Raw genomic sequence first — 16,952 nt, 5'->3', positions numbered from 1 at the left:
GCGCGGGCCTACGGCCCCGCCCCCAGCATAGCCCCGCCCCCAGAATAACCCCGCCCCTTACAGCACCGGCCCACCATAGCCCCGCCCCCAGCCCGACCTCGCCCTCAGAGTGGCCACGCCCCATCGTGGTCCCGCCCCCGGCGCGTCCTGACCGGCAGCTCCGCCCGCGCGTCCGTCATTGCTATCGCGAGAGCAGAGGCTGCCCGCTCCTGGCTACTTCCGCCCTCTCCGCCAAGCCTCGCGCGATCTCGTGCCCTTTCCTCCCCGGCAGGGTCCTCGCAGTCTCGCGAGCGCGGCGCGGGGTGCAGTCTCGCGAGAGCCGCGCGGGGGCGGGGCGCGGTGCAGTCTCGCGAGAGCCGCGGGCCCGCCGGCGCTCCCCGGCCCGCTCCCTCACGCTGACATGGTCGCCGGCGATGGACCCTCCCAGGACAGGTCGGTCACTGCGGGGACGGGGCCGGCCCGCCCGCCGGGACACCGCGGCCCGGACACCGCCGAGCCCTGTTCGCCGCCGAACGGCACCGTCCCGGGCCGCGGGAGTTCCTCCGGGAAAGAGCGGCCCCGTCCCCGCCCCGCTGTCCGCTCCCTGCCGGGGGTTATTTATTCCGAGCGCCCAATGGTTGCTACGAGCTTTATTTTGGTGTCTTGTTCCCTTGGCGTTGGCTTGGCAGTCAATGCTTTGTGCTTCCTGCTGTATTTAAAGCCGTGTCTCTTATCTGCGCTGGTGTCTTATCCTGTGTGTAGATGGCAGACTGAGACAACAAAGGTCAGGTGTGTTCGGGCTGTGCTGGCGACCTGCATTGACCTACATGTATTTACTATTAGCGATGCTTTTAAAGTTCACCTTAGTCACACATCTGCATCACGAGATGTCTCAATCCGTTTAGAAACCTTTCCGTGTTGCATCTAATTACAGTCTAGAGGAACGTTATTTCTGGCGGAATCAGAAGTAAAATCTCTTTTTGTGAGTCCTCGGTCAGTGCTGGAAGGACCCGTTGTTTTGTGGCTGTAACTTTGTTTGTTTCGTCCCGCAGGAAGCCCTTACCAGCCCGCCATTGAAGCTTTGGAAAGCCACCCAGAGAAAAAGTTTTACAATGTGTCGAAGCTCGGAGGCGCCAAGTATGGTATGATGCTCTGCGGGGGTGGTCGGGCGGTGCCCGCAGCCGCTGCACCTGCGGAGCCGGGACATGCAGCTGGAATTTCTAATGGATGTGTTGGGAGGCTGATGAGATCCCAATTCCTTAGTGCTTTATGGAGTTTGCAGGGGTAATACTTGTAAGCGTTTTTTACTAAGGGAGAAAGTACAGGTGTTTCTGTAGTTTCCAACAGTGTTCCAAATCAGAAGAATTACTCACTTTTGGAAAAAAAAAATGAAGTGACAAAGAACTCCTATTTAATGCTTCAAAAATAAATACAGCTTTTCCTGTATTTCTGTGCAGCTTCATGGTGTTGTAGCTTCCCCTCCCCAGCAGCCTCACACCGTGGGTGACTGTTTGCCAGAACATGGCTCCTGCTGCAGGCTGAGTGTTTGTGCTGCTCACGCTGTTGCTTAATCTCAGCCTGTCATTAGTATGCGGTGGCTGTCTGTGCCAGGGGACCTTCCTCGGGGCTCTGTCCAAGTGCCTTTCACAACTTGCACGTGTGGTGGGAGGGGAGTGCACGCAGGGGAGGGAGCTTTGCTGGTGCCAGCTGGAACAGCCTTCAGTCTTGCAGGTAATCAAAGCATGCTGGCATTGTTCTCTCCCTTTGTCTTCATGTTCAACTGGAATACTTACATGGGCTACCAAGTAGCCTTGCTTAGTTATGCCTTCCTTAGTAAAAGATTTGGGCTATTTTTTTCAGTTTTGCAAGGTCTGAATTCTTCTGTATTCACAGAATTCGTAGTATGCTTCTTGAATAAAAAAAAATCAGTGGATATTTCACTTTAAACCCATATTTGACCACAATTATTAACTTCATGTTGTTTAAAGAGAAGAGAGAGAGGGGCACAGTGTGTGCTGAAACTGTGCAACGGCTGTGTGCTCTTGCAAATTTCCCCTGCTTGTAGTAACAAAGTCAGTTTTTCAGATAAGCACACAAGGAGGAAACGGTGCTTCTGCTGGTGGGTTGGTCCAGGGAGGAGCAGTGCCCTGCTAGTAACAAGACCAGGCAGTTCTACAGCAGTTTTGTGAAAAACCTTATGACAGGAGTGAAAATAAAACAACAATATACAACTTTCTGCTAAAATGTGCCACAAAGCTTGCAGCAGCAGTGATTTCCTGAACATATTCTCAGGAGTCTAAACAGGCTACACTAAGAGGGTCTTTGTCTTGCAATAGAAACTTCTGTGCAGAGGCTGGAAGCCTCATGTCAACTTCAAGGTAGAAAAATGCTAAATAACATCTAGACAGTCTGGGACAGCACTGGTAGCAAATTGAGCATCTGGAATTGCTCACTGCATTTGTTGCTAGAACAGTTTGAGTTTTACCTGTCTGGCTGTAATTTGATATTAATTGCCAGCTGATATTAATCAGATTACTAATGTAAATGTTCATTGGTTTAGATATCAGTTTCCTAGTGTTTTACTGGGGAAATGAGAAGAGTTCAGAAGGATTTAGGGCAGACTCTAATGTGGAGATTCAGACCAGGCTCTTGCTGGGGCTGGAGCTCATGTGGGGAAACTTCCATGGTGAAGCTGTGGCGGTGTGGGAGGACAGAGATGGCACTGCCTGCCGTGATGCTGTGCTTACCCTGTGAGCTGCTTTCCCCTTGTGCCCAGCCCCGTGTCCCTTCCTGCAGCCTGGGGCATTGCTGAGCCTGGCCTCCCTGGGCTGCAGTGCCCAGGAGGTGCCAGCCCTGCCCAGCCCTGCCCACAGCCCCTGAGGCTCAGGCAGTGCCAGGGGGCCCTGTAGTCTCATTGCTGGAGCTGTCCTGCTCCCTGGAAGCCCCAAACTGCAGATGGGAGCTGCTGGTGCCTCATGGAGAGAAGCAGCTGCTTCTCCAGAGCTGGTGCTAAGCAGCCCCTGCCTGGGGCAGTGAGATTTGTAACCCACAAAGCAAACAAGTTCTTCTCTGGGAATCTGGCTTTTAAATCAAGGGAGTGGTGGCATGAAGGTTCATGAGACCTTTTGGATGACATCTTCATACTCAAATAGTTTATTAAGTTTATTCAAATCTTAAAATAGTGGTTTGTCTAATTAGACAACAGTGGATATTATCTCAGAAAGACAGTGAGAACAGAGTCAGCAAGTTCTGTATTAGTAGTTTGTGAACAAACCACTGGATTTGGTTGAGACCACCAATTTTTTTTATTAAAGCCTGAACTTAATTGTTTCACCTTCCTCCAGCTAACTTTTTTTAGGATTTCTCACTGTTCTTACAAAGCTAGCTGCCTGCTTGAATTATGCTGAAAATAGTGGGAATTGAGCAAGAAATGTCAATCAATCTTGATTTTTTTTTCTTAAGTGGTTATTTTGTTTTGTTTGCAGTTGGGGAGATTTTTCTCTTCCCTCTTATTTAATTCTCATTTCCATTTCCCTTTTTTTTCTGTGAAGGAAACTGCTGCTTGTCTCTACCTTTATTCATATCAGTAGCAAACTAACTCAAGCTGTATTTAATGAAATGTTCTTTATATTTTAGGGAGTGTGTTAATTTTAATTGGGGTGCATGGCAGAATAGTTTCTGGTCTTTGTATCAGTGTTTATTGATAATAATATTCTGGCATTGGTTGCTTTGGCTCGATAGCTTTAGTTATGGAATGGCAAAATTTGCAGTTAAAATGGTTTTCAGTATTCCAGGAGTTGTTGCTTTTGTCCTGCTCTCATCAAGAATCCCAGGTCTATATTCCTGGCATCTCTCCCCTGCCAGGCTCACATCCCTTATTGTCACTGAGCAGTGTACACAGGCCGCTGCCATTTCCCATTAGAATCCCATAGCACAACGCATCAATCTGTACATTTTGCAACTCTCTGTTCCATATTGTGTAGGGAAGATCAAACCCAAAGGCAACTGGAAAACAGGCTCCTGAACCTCTCATCCTTCCAAACCCTAGAAAAGTGGTATTCCTCTGAAATGTGAGATTGTAATTTTAAATCTGTGTAAGCTGCAAGTGCTGCCCTCACGGTGTGTGTCCCTTGCCTCACGCAGATACCCTGCCTTACTCCATCCGCGTGTTGTTTGAGTCCAGTGTCCGCAACTGCGATGGCTTCTTGGTGAAGGAAACGGATGCTATGAACATCTTGGACTGGAAAACAAAACAGAACCATGTTGAAGTGCCCTTCTGTCCTGCCAGAGTTGTTCTTCAAGACTTCACGTGAGTGTGTGGGTGTGTGCAAACCCCCAGAGGAACCCGTGCAAACTCACTGAGTTTGTGTTGAATTCTTTGGCGTGAGAATAAATCACACTTCCCCTCTTGATACCTAGGTAGAAACCTCTGCACTGCCTCTGCTGTGCAGTGGATTTCTCATGATAATTCTGCATGATGTGAGGGTAGGAGTTGTTCCCTAGGGTGCTCTGGCTTCAGGACAGGTTGGTGAGGCTGAAGCTGCTGGCCTGCAAGGAGCATCTTACAGGATAAGAGCCAGAATACAAAGGGAAGTGGTGATGTTTTGGCTGTAGCCACATGGTTGACAGTTCACACTGTCACTGACAGTTCTTCCTTGAGATAATTGAAGATTAGATATTGCTTAGTCCACAATGACTAATCCAGTCGAATCCATGAATGATACTTATGTAGAAAAAGCAGCTCTTTGGATGTTAGCTTTCTTAGTGATTTGACTATGGCATAGCTAAAAGGACAGTCCTTCAGCAATTTGCAAATATTCAATTTAAGCTGTCTTGCTGACTCTGTATATTTGTTGAGATAATTAAGAAGGAATTATGATGATAATAAAAATGAGGTAACATTTGCTTAGCAGGCAAAGCCAATAAGATTTATGTGCTACTGTGTTCCATAAACATTGCCTCTGTTTTGTACAGCAGTATGAATATTGTGAAATGCTGCAAGCTTCAGAAATAGCTCTGTCAGACAAATGATACAGGCTGAGGTGTTAAATGTATAGCACAAGCTTTGATTGCATATCAAGGTTCTGTTGTAAAGGTAAGGAGTACCTAAAGATCACTTCTGTACTGAAGTACCATCACACCTGAGAAGCAAAGCAAGGCACAAGACAAGTGTGGTTATCTTTGAGATAGTCCCATGGTACATGGGACGAGACAAGTGTGGTTATCTTTGAGAGGTCCCATGTTCTTCTTTGGTACATTGCCTTCAGACATGCTGTTGCTCCTTGAGAGGGTATACCAACTCCAGTGGCTTCAAAACTGGTTCAAGTCCTTTAAACTTGAGAGAATAACAGGTATATTTTCTGAAATAGGATATAGCTACTTCTAGACTTGGATAAAATGAAAAAGAAGTTTTTGCCTCTCAGTGAGTTAATGTCTCATGATGTTTTACTATTTTGTTTTTCTGTCCATCAGTGGAATCCCAGCAATGGTGGATTTTGCTGCCATGAGGGAAGCTGTGAGAAATGCTGGAGGAGATCCAGTGAAGGTCAATCCTGCCTGCCCAACTGATCTCACTGTTGACCATTCTCTGCAGATTGATTTCAGCAAATGGTAATGTACTTTTTTTTTTTAATTTTACAAGCCTTACATTTCTGTCTGGCACTGAAGTGTGGATTTGTTCAAGTGTTGTTACTATCCCATCAAATCATTTGCCATATGTGGATCCCTAAAACAAGATGTGGTGGCATATGAAAATGGGCTGGATAAAAATGGATAAGCACTCTTGGGGGAGAGAAAGAATGTTTGTGAGGCCTTAAGGGTGAAGCTGACTGATAATCCAAATTCTGGGCAAGATTTTGCTGAAATAACAGGATCTGGCATGGTTTCCAGAAAATAGCATGTATCAAGAGAATGAGGCAGAGGGCGTTTGTTGTTTTGCTTTGCTCTGATTTCATTGTTCAAGTTAAACAGAACTTTGTTTCCAAACGTGGCTGCCTTGTCACAGCTCCAGAGAAGGGGCCTGCAATTCTCCTAGGCATTTTGAAAGACTGTCATTGCACCCCATGGCTTGTGACTGGTCTGGGTTTTTATGGGCTTTGCTTTAACACCAGATAAATAAAGCTGTGGATATTTTCAGAGAGAGAAGTACACTTGGAGAAGTCTGGAAAAGTAAGGGGACTGGAAAGCTACCAGCATGGTTTTCTTTGTCTGACAGGCAGTGATGTGATTAATACAGCCTGGGGCTGCCTTTGCTAGAAACATAAATACTACACAAGAGGAAAAACTTGGAGCTTTTGTTTAGCGTTTGCTGAAGTAAATACTAAATAATGCAGCCTCCCTTCACCTTCTCCCCTGCCTCTCAATTGTGGAACCTTCCAAAACCCATGCAGAATTGCATAAACTGTTCAGGCTCTTTGAAAATTTTAAAAGTTTATGGAGAAAAAGCCTGTGGTCAAAGGATATGGATGTGTGAGTCATTTCTGTCAGCCTTCCAAATACTCACAGGGTTTCAGTTTACTGAGTGTCAGAAGAGCAAGAAACTGCAGCTGATGTGTTGTGCTGCATATGTGTTGTGTCAGTTCTGTGCTCTGTCCATTCCTGTGTCCAGAGGGACAGCTGATTCCTTTGCAATTAGGCCAGCCTAAAATTATCAGGCAGACCAAGTGCTGGCAAGAGGTCTCTGTGTGCTGCTTTGTAATGATAAATCCGCCTCTGGAGCGTCCCTTTGGAGAGCTGTGGGGGCTCAGCAGCTGCTGGCTGTGATAAGGAGCCCTTGGCTGCAGGGTGGTTTGTGCTGCTTTTGTAGAGAGCTCCCATCTGTGGGTTACAGCCTGCCGTGGGATTTAGACAAGGTATCTGCTCAGGCCAGGCAATACCCTGCCCTTGGGATAGCTGAGGGTCTGGCTGTGCTACTGAGGCAGAAGAAAGCAGTGGCTTTAATTGCAATTTTGTGATTTAATAATTAGAGAGGTGAAAGTCATTCGTTTTTCACAATAAGCTTTTTTTGCTCTCCTGCAGAGACCCAATGTTGTACAAATAGAAGTTAGTGTGCTGTGTGGATTTTATTTTTTAAAAAACCCTGGCTTTTCTCTCTTACTTCTGACTGGCTTGAATAGTGTATACAATTTATCTGTGCCTTCAAGAATTTGTAAAAGAAACCTAATTATGATCAGGTTATGTTTATTCCTTGAGAAAGCTTTGCCTGCAATCATTCCTCTGTGGTTTTAATAGAACATGTACAGCACTGTCTTAAAAAAAAGGAAGTAAATTCAGTCTACCATTTGGATGAGGGTCTACCATTTGGATGAGGGTCTACCATTTGGATGAGGCTGTCCCACAACTTCCAAGTGTAAAACTCAGAGTTCAGCCTTTACAACTCTGTTTAGAAAGATTTCTGGTCTGTTGCAAACAAAGGGAAGGAGTTGTTTGGTGTTAATCTTTCAGACAATCCAGTTCTGGTTACTTCTTACCACACCACACTACATTACTTAACTAAGTTTATCCAGCGACAGTTTACTTTGCAGCAAGGTTGTAATAAACGAATTTTCTTTTTTCAGATGCTATTTTATAATCTGTTGAAGGGGTTGCAAAAAGCACAAGTGGGGGGATGCGGGGCGTGTACACAAAGCACAGTTGGGCAGTGTCTCAGTGGTGCCGTGTTTGATGTTGCAGTGCAATCCAGAACGCTCCCAACCCCGGCGGGGGCGAGCAGAAGCCGCTGGCCCGGCTGTCCCCGCTGAAGCCGCCGCTGCGGAAGCCGCCCCCGTGCCGGGGCCACAGCGGCTGCCGGGGCCCGTGCGAGGCCGGCCGCAGCCCGGGGCCCTTCCCTGCGCAGATCGAGAACACGCCCATCCTCTGCCCCTTCCACCTGCAGCCTGTGCCTGAGTAAGGAAGCGCCTTTGCTGAATTGCCTTGTACCTTTGTGTTGTGGAACGCTGCCTGTGACAGCGCAGGGAAATGGGATTTTTATTTAATAAGCATCCTTCTGTAGTTTTCACCCATGCCATGGATAAGTTGTTTCAGTATCTAGAACAAGGTCAGATGCAGCAGATAAAATTAGTCTACAAATTTTGCTTTTTACACTCTGCAGATGGCCACCTATTGACTCGTGGCTGTGACTTTTAAATTAAATATTGCTACTTCTCTCATTTCTTTACAACAACAACTAAGCATAGGAGTAATTCTCAGTCTGTTGCAAAGCCAGCCTGATTGAGTAACTCAATGAAGCGTTAATTAGTGTCTAAAAATAATTAATAGATTTTTGTAATAACTTTTCAGAAGTCTCTTGCTCTTAAAGAACTAACCTGGACATCATCCCCCAGCCTGTACAGGATCTGACTGTCAATCTGTCAGTGATTTGAAATTCAGTAAATATCCTGCCTGTGTGGTAGCCCAGGGGAGCCTCATGTCTGTGCCTCTCCCAGATTTCTGTGTTACTAACACAGGTCGTTGTGCACTGTTCCACCGGTGCCAATTAGGTGTAATTGTCCTCCTGATTCAGCTGCTGCCTCTTTGTCTGCTGGGCTGTTGAGATCCCTATCTGCCTGTGCTGGACAGGTGGACAATTAAAGAGCTGATCAGATGTGTATGCCCCAGTGATATTGTGTGAATGCTGTGGTATTGTTATGGATGTGGACTGTTCCTGATCAGCACAGGTGTAGGAGTGCAGGAGCAGTGATGTTTCCAGCAGCATTGGTGTTTGACAGCACACCAGCCGTGGAATTTATGAAGCTGCAGGTGAACACTGACTGTCCCTTGGGGCTTGGTGAAGCAGGAGAGCTGCTGACCTGCTGCAGAGAAGAAAGGGAAGGGTCATGACTTCCAAGTGAAATACACTTCTAGGAATTGAGGACTCCCTTTCTGGTATTAAGCAAGTGTGTTCCCTTCCTTGTTAAGCTGCTCAAAGCAGAGGTTATTCCTCTTAAATTATGGATTACTCTGTTACAACAAGTATCACTATCTTAATAAATAACACATGCAAAGAAAAGATAGTTCATTTTATGAGACTGTACTGATGAGTACTGGTGAAGAAAAACTTGTGGCTTGGAGGGAAATACAAAAATGGAGGATAGTTACAATTGAACTAGTGAACATCTTGGTTCTTTAATGTATGGAGTTTTGAGATGTGCAGCCTGTGAGTTAACTGCTAGGGAGCAAAACTTCTGTGTACTGTAGTACATGCTTGGAATAGATCTCTCCAAGTACTTTTGAGATCACACACTTCAGATGAACCATACCTAGAATAAACAGGTTCTCAGACACAGCACATATGAAATCAGCTGTATCTCATTGTTTACAGAAAGCTTGCTGCAGGGAAGCAATTGTCTTTGTTCTAATAAACCTCTTCAAAGAGTTCTGCAGGCTTAAATAAGTCTTTCATCAAACAAACTAAAACTACAACTTGTTCTTCAGTAATTTGAAATAAATTATAACAGTACTTGTAAACTTGTTTTCCTTCTAGGCCTGAGACAGTATTAAAAAATCAAGAGATGGAATTTGGCAGAAATAGAGAGAGGCTTCAATTTTTTAAGGTATGTCTGTGTACCCATAGGTTTTGTGGTTTGAGCTTTTTTAAGAGTCATTTGTATGTATTCAGGTTTTAGATGATAAATGTAATCATTTGGAAATGTCAGGTTTTCAAATCTGAAATTAAACAAAAAAAGAAAATTTGCTTTCTAACTTGAAAAAAGTTTACTCTGATTTGGTTCTTGTCAGTGGGGATTTATGAAGCACTGGTGTTTTTAGTGCCTTTCATGAGCTCAGTGCCTTAGGTCACAGTGAGTTTCTGGCTGAAAGGGTCATTTATCCATAACTGTGTTAACAAAAGTTGCTGAAGTTGGGAGTGTTGAGTGGAGACCAGTGTTCAGCCATGGCTGCTCGCTGACTGGGCAGCAGAAGTCCTGTGGTGAGCATCAGCTTCTGTGCTGCTGGGCAGGGCTCTGCCACATTCCTGTTTGATCCTTATCCTCTGTTTTGGAATTCACTTCAATGATCTAGAACTCTTTTCATGCATATGGACTAGAGGTTTCTTTCTGAAAGTTGCAAATTAGCTTTTACATTATTAAAGAAGGAAATGGCCAGGCTGAACCTTGTTAGAAGTTTCTGTGTCAACTCTGTTAAATGTACCATCCTGAGTTTGCAAGTGGTTTCACCCTGGAGTGTCAAACCTAAACTCAGTTGTGCTATAAATATAAATTCTGCTATAGATACAAGTGCTTAGATTTTGTTGTCTGAATATCAGTCTTAGGTGGGCTTGTAATCAGTTGTGTGAACTGGAAGGTAAGAGATTTCTGCAGCCCTGCTTTTGAAAGGAGCATGAATTACTGATTTCAGTCTCCAGAGGAATTCAGTGAAAGTTTTTGTTGATGACTAAGAATGTATCCAAGGAGATGACACATCTCTGTTTGACAAAGGGACAAAAGCCACTTGGGTAAATAGCAAGGACTCTTTTATTGTGTCTTCATTTTGTCTTTTTAGTTATGTTCTTAGAATTGAATATAGCTTTGAAAAAAATGCAACTTTTATTCTCCTTTTGGAAAAATTACAGTGGAGTTCAAAAGTTTTTGAGAATGTTTCCATAATTCCACCTGAGACTGGAACAGCACATCAAGTGAACTTAGAATATTTGTCCCGAGTGGTTTTTGATGTGAAGGATTTCCTGCACCCTGATAGCGTGGTTGGCACAGACTCACACACAACCATGGTAAATGGCTTGGGTATCTTGGGCTGGGGTAAGTATGCTCACAACTTCATTGCTCTTGGAAAGGCAACTAAAGCTTCACTAAAAAATATTTCTTCCTACTGGGTGTTTGTATCTTAAGCATAACAGACTGTCTTTAATTATTCTTCTGAATCTTTTTTGTCTATTAGTAATCTTGAATAACATTTCTTTCCATTCAGAATTGTAATTAATCCCTCGTAATTTAAAGAGAAACAAAAAAACAGCTGATATTCAAATAGGTGGTTTGTACAGCTGAAATTTATGTGAAGGTTACTTTTCTCGCAGAAGATTAGTTATAGATATAAAATATTTTCTGGTTGACTGTGATGTTTAACTTGAGCAATATTTTGCTTGATTCTATTTTTGATGTGCAAATGTTTAATGGAACTTGTAAATTTCTCACTGTGTCCTTGTTGGAAATGGAGCACTGCCCTTCATTTGGGAGAGAAAAGCAGCAATATGTTTATTGTCATGAGTCTTTAGGCTTTGTGTGAAGGGGTTTATTATTTTTTGGGACCTGAGCACACGGAGGGAGGCTGTGAAGGTGTGACAGGCCTGTCCCCCTGTCCCTGCAGGCGTCGGGGGCATCGAGGCGGAAGCGGCGATGCTGGGAATGCCGCTCACGCTGCCCCTGCCCGAGGTGGTGGGCTGTGAGCTCACAGGCACCGTCAGCCCCTTTGCCACTTCCATAGACATCGTTCTCAGCATCACCAAGGTAAGAGTTCAGTGCCTTTCCAAACAAAAGAGGAGAGATTAATGCAAGTGCTACCAGTGTTGCTTGAGAAATGAATTAAATGAGGGGAGTGTTTTTAGTATACCTTTATTTGTACCTTTCTGCACTGCCACAATTAATCTCTAACTATTTTTATTTGCTAGTCCTTTGAAGTGTTTTTTTTTCTTTCCCCTCTATAATGGTTTGCTTATAGACCCTCTTTAACTAAAAATAATTCATAATAATTTTTTTTTTCCAAACATAGGCATTAGGGTTTCAACTTTGTTTCAAATGCTCGTGACTTGTGAATTATGACAAACACAGCTTGCAATGTACATCTTCATATACCAGGTATTGTGTGTTCTTTCCAACAGCATCTTAGACAAGCTGATGTCGCTGGAAAATTTGTTGAGTTTTTTGGGAGTGGTGTTTCCCAACTGTCCGTAGCAGACCGAACCACAATAGCAAATATGTGTCCTGAATATGGTGCTATTCTGAGTTTTTTCCCTGTTGATAATGTGACATTGAAGCACTTAAAGCATGCAGGTAAATATTAAACTAAAGCAAGGATTTGTTGTAATTGTGGTTTTCAGTTGTGGTAATAGATGTTTTTTACTCTGCAGAAAAGCCCAGTGCAAGAACTACTGAGTTTTTGCTTAAAGCTCCTTAATTCTTATCTGGTGCTTTTCTTCAGAGTTCTGATGTGGATTTAACATGTAATTAGACTTGTGCTTGAGGTTTGTGTCCAGTCTGGCCCATTTGTCTAATGCCTCATTTACCAACATGACACTGCTTTTCAGCGTCCAGAGTCTGGTTTTTGGAAGCATATGTAAGCCTATAAAATACTAAGGAAGTTTTCATTTATTTTGAAATATGTATGGAATATAACTCTTCTTGATTTGAAATTAATCCCATAACCACCTGGAGATTCCCTACAAAATCAAAACTAGAAATAAGTGAAACTGCAGAACAAATCTGAACATGTCTCTGATTTTTCCCAGTGGTTTATGTTTCCCTTTGAAGTGCATGATTTCACTGGCATCTCAAGCTAAGCAAGGAGATGTCAGTTCCTAATCAACCTACTGCAAACAGGAAACCACAGGGTGACAGATGCCAAAAAAAGCTCATTCATGAGTGAGACTTTCTGAAACCTGTCACTTTCAAATAAGAGTTAAATGCTTTCAATAGCAAATGTTTTTGTCTGATCAGTGCAGAGCAGATGAATGGGTTTGGAAGAGTAGCCAGCAGTACTGCCTATTGTCAGCTAAGCACAGGGTCTGTATTACACAAGGAACCCTAACACAGAAAAGCCTTATGGACTTCAGGGACACAACTGTCAATTTAGTAAGTTACCACTGCTAGAGTTGGAATAGCTTATTTTATTCCTTGACATAAGAAGACAAGATAATTTAGGAAAAAATGTGATGATTTATAAATGTTTTAATTAGTGTGTCATTCCTGAATAGAAGTTGGGATATGGAAGTGGTGTACTTGGAAAAAAAAGTACTTTAGATATTACACTTAAAACAATCTGAGTGTCTGTGAGTTGTGTGATTTATTTTATTTATGTCTTTACTGTGACTCCTTTCATGTTTGACATGACTTTCCTTAGGTTTTGATAAGGCCAAGCTTGAAGTCACAGAAGCATATCTTAAAGCTGTGAAGTTATTTAGAAATTATGAGAGTTCTTCCAGAGAGCCTGAGTATTCCCAGGTATGCTTGAAAGGAGTTGTTTGATTCTCATAAATAACTGCTGATGATTTCACAGTCTTATCTCCCACTGTAGCTTTCATTGCTTTCAGCAAAGTTGTTTTTATTAATTCAGAGTTTCGAGAAAGCAGAGTTTGTAAAACATAGAGGGGGTGGGATAAGAAGGGAAGCACAGTAACATTATGCCAGTACAGAGACTGAATTCCAGTCATCCCAAGGACTGTGAATGGTAGAAAAGTTGTGGATTATGTTAAAACATTTAGAATAAGAGGAATGGCCTCTTGAGTGAGTGGTGTTGAAAATGGAATCCCAATGTTCTAGATGTCTGAGAGCATTCAAATTTGGAGCAAGAGTTCCTGGGTGTCTTGGGAATAAATTCCATGCACTGCTGGGCTGGGGTTGTAATGCCTGCACTTTTTGTTTCTTTGTTTCTTTAGGTAGTGCAAGTTAGTCTAAGTTCTATAATTCCATATGTCAGTGGCCCCAAGAGATCCCAAGATAGAGTGGCTGTTAATAACATGAAAAGTGACTTCCAAGCCTGCTTAAATGAAAAGGTTTGTATTGCTGATGCTTGCTTCAAAAGATATTTCCTGTCATTCACATGAATAAATAATATTGTGTTACCTATTCCTTGTGTACCTACTGAGACCTCCTTATTGCTACACAGCTGCTTATCCAGGGTGTTCTGGGCTTGCTTGACAGGCATCCCAAGAGTAAATCATAGGTGTCTTTGGCAGGAGCATGAGCTTCCCAAAGTCCTTGATTTCACAGTTTAGATTGCTAGGGAGAAGGAACTTTAGGTAATCCATAGTGTGAGCTTAGCAAACATTTTCACTTTTTCAGGGTTTTTTTAAACAGTTTTATATTACTTTATTTCTGAAACAGAATTTATCCTAGGAAGACTCATCAACCCTTAAAGGAGATGCAGAAAGACTGCCAAGATTTGTAGCTGAGTGTTCTGAGTTCTTACATTAGCAAATGATTTTTCCTTACGGCTTAATTTGTCTTCACAGAGTGAATGTTTTTACTCTGAAGGTTCTGGTTTTGGTTAGGGGTATCCATGGGTATCTGAAGAGTGCAGCTAATGTAGAAATGTACCTTCATTTTCATTTCATTTATCATCAATGTTCAAGACTTACAGCAGTATTCAAAACAGCTTCTAATGAGGCCTGTGGTACCCTGTGTTCAGTCTCATCTGTGGTACTGTGGTTCACTTGTGCTGGAGGGAAATCATAGCTGATGGTGGAAGAGAAAGGGTGAGGTTGAAAGGGACCTCTGGAGGATGTTTGAGTGCTGAAGAGCACTCAGGTGAGTGGGGAAACTGCTAATGGACCTACTCTGGTTTAGTTACCACGCTCTTGCAATTAAAATCTTGGACATGCTTCTAATTCAGGAACAAGTATTGTGTAGACTAGACATGTATGCTTAAGGAGATGTTCTTCCATATATACAAGGAAGGTGAGCTGTGCAACAGCCACACACAGACTGACCTTTGTTCACAACTGCTGCAGAGTTAAAGCAGTTGTGAAGGAAGAGGGCTGAGACCCATGTACAGACAAGGACATGAACTGAGTGCTGCTTTTAAAATCATGTAAGAGTTCCTAGTGGCACAGCTGAGTATTATTTGAAAACCAGTGTTCACTTGGTCTTGTTGTAATGTCATCCTTTCTGTACTCTAACAACTGCTAACATGAATTTTTGTCATCCAGTCTGGTGTTAAAGGGTTTCAGATTGCAGCTGAGAAGCAGAATGACATTGTGCCTGTTCAGTATGAAGGAAATGAATACAAGCTGTCCCACGGCTGCGTTGTCATTGCTGCAGTCATCAGCTGTACAAACAATTGCAATCCATCTGTCATGCTTGCTGCAGGTATGTTGGGACCAGAGAGCTCAGCGCCTTAATGGTGCTCCCATGCTTCACAGCCCTCACCTTCACTTTTGTAGGCTCTCCTTACAGGTTTGAAACTGCAGACTTGTAGCCTTAGCTTGTAGGTTCTGGCTAGGTTATGTAGGGAAAGTTGCTTTTCCATAATACATTTTGAGTTTGTCCCCTAAAGCAGTATTAAGGAGAGCAATTATAAAATCTTTACACTTGGTAGTATGACAGCAAGTAGCCAGTTCTAGGGCTCCTGTCAGTGCACAGTGCCATAGTGCTGCAGGAGATGGGCTTTAGCTTCAGGCCTGTCCTGGATGATGAGCTGTCATCCCCAGCCAGCACAGGAACTCTGTATTGCTGAGCAGTCCTTCTGTCATTGCTTGGGGGTATCTGCCACACCTTTGCCAGCTGCAGATGGTTTTGCTGGAACAGCTCATCTGTCAGACCTTGCTCTCCTCTTTTTAAGATCCTCTGTGGCCAAGGTGAGCATCCTCTTAGGGCTGTGTGGCCTGTCTGTGGAGGCTGAATGGATTGGCACTGTGAGCTAGAACATGGTAAAGAGATTTGTCTTAGAGAAAGTAAAATGGGTGTCTACCTGCCAGGAATGGGAATAAAATAATGGTATTGTTCTGCATTAAGAAACTTTATTCAGGCCAGTGATTGCTTGAATACTTTAATAAACTGAAAGTTGTCTAATCCTCAGGGGGTTTTTATGCTTGATTTAACTAAGGTAGAACCATACAGATGTCCTATGAAGGGATATACAAATCATAATCTGTGTCCTTTTTTCCTTTTTGTTTGGTAGGACTGCTGGCCAAAAAAGCTGTTGAGGCTGGCCTCGAGGTGAAGCCCTACATCAGAACAAGTTTATCCCCTGGCAGTGGCATGGTCACACATTACCTCAGTTCCAGTGGAGTATTGCCATACCTCAGCAAGCTTGGGTGAGTCTGGGCAGGTGCTGCATACAGGGGTTGTATGGGCTGATCAATAGGATTGCTGTTCATTTGGGGCTGGCTAGTTCCTAACTTCATAGATTGCTGGTTTGCTTCCTTGCTGACTTAAAATTATTCTGCTTCATTGTATTCCCACTTCAGAATTTATTACATGTAGCTCTAATACATCAGAGCTGTTTTTCCAGTCACAAATTACTTCATTTTAAGTGATTTACAGGACAGGATGTACTTGATGATGTATTCTGAAAGTGGAAGCTGGATGCAAATTTGTCAGGACAGTCTGTATTTGTCTTCTGTTATCATTGCTGCTGTCAGGGGTTGTTTAGTTAATGGTTTTGGTTGCTCTGTAGCAGTGACAGAATATGTTCAATATTCTGTAACAGTGCCCAGCTGTGGTTTGCATCAGTGACATATAGTGCCTGTTGTTAATTTTCTAAAAAGTCTTAACTATCAAGGGACAAAAAAATTCTTGGAGATTGTTAATAAAAGGAAAAGCAGTTATGTTAACAGATTCCCCATGACCATGTGTGACTTGATTGGTTTTTCCCATGCAGGTTTGAGGTTGTTGGTTATGGGTGTTCCACCTGTGTTGGGAACACGGCCCCTTTGCCAGAAGCCATCAGGAATGCAATAAAACAGGTAAAGTTCTGGCTGGCTTGTTGAACACAGAAATGTATTTCTCACCCAGTTAAGCAATCAAGAAATACAGCAATCCATGCAAAGTACACTTCAATTTTGGTTTGGGCTTAACATGATTGTGTTGGTGTATTTGCTTGTTAGAGGGAGACCATGCCAATTCATTGCTGTGTAAAATAAATGTAATAAGTGGTATTTCTAAAATACAGTTATAAATTACAAGATAAGTTCATATGATCTAATCTTGCAGAAGATGCATTGTGTAGATTTTGTATCATAAGTGGAGGGTTTTAGAGACCTATTTGCTTGAATAATTTTAACCAGCACTTTCTAAACAGCTACAGCTTTTTCTCTTCTGAAGCAGAAG

At 43.1% G+C, this 16,952-nt stretch overlaps 1 protein-coding gene across 1 annotated transcript in view; it reads left to right on the top strand.

The window, feature by feature from the left end:
* The first annotated feature begins 236 nt into the window (after positions 1-236).
* The window catches only part of IREB2 (iron responsive element binding protein 2), a 20,731-nt gene continuing 4,015 nt past the window's right edge, over positions 237-16,952 (top strand). Inside the window, exons 1-14 of the mRNA XM_058811169.1 lie at positions 237-432; positions 1,032-1,121; positions 4,123-4,288; positions 5,452-5,589; positions 7,651-7,863; positions 9,440-9,509; positions 10,526-10,709; positions 11,275-11,414; positions 11,786-11,957; positions 13,024-13,124; positions 13,559-13,675; positions 14,831-14,990; positions 15,802-15,937; positions 16,504-16,588. Coding sequence (XP_058667152.1) covers positions 414-432; positions 1,032-1,121; positions 4,123-4,288; positions 5,452-5,589; positions 7,651-7,863; positions 9,440-9,509; positions 10,526-10,709; positions 11,275-11,414; positions 11,786-11,957; positions 13,024-13,124; positions 13,559-13,675; positions 14,831-14,990; positions 15,802-15,937; positions 16,504-16,588 — 1,791 coding nt within the window. The 5' untranslated portion in view covers positions 237-413. The remainder of the gene's footprint in view (positions 433-1,031; positions 1,122-4,122; positions 4,289-5,451; positions 5,590-7,650; positions 7,864-9,439; positions 9,510-10,525; positions 10,710-11,274; positions 11,415-11,785; positions 11,958-13,023; positions 13,125-13,558; positions 13,676-14,830; positions 14,991-15,801; positions 15,938-16,503; positions 16,589-16,952) is intronic.

This window comes from Ammospiza caudacuta, chromosome 10 (assembly GCF_027887145.1).
Source record: "Ammospiza caudacuta isolate bAmmCau1 chromosome 10, bAmmCau1.pri, whole genome shotgun sequence".
NCBI lineage: Eukaryota > Metazoa > Chordata > Aves > Passeriformes > Passerellidae > Ammospiza > Ammospiza caudacuta.
Note: the sequence above shows the minus strand (reverse complement) of the source record. Positions and strands in the feature narration are given on the sequence as shown.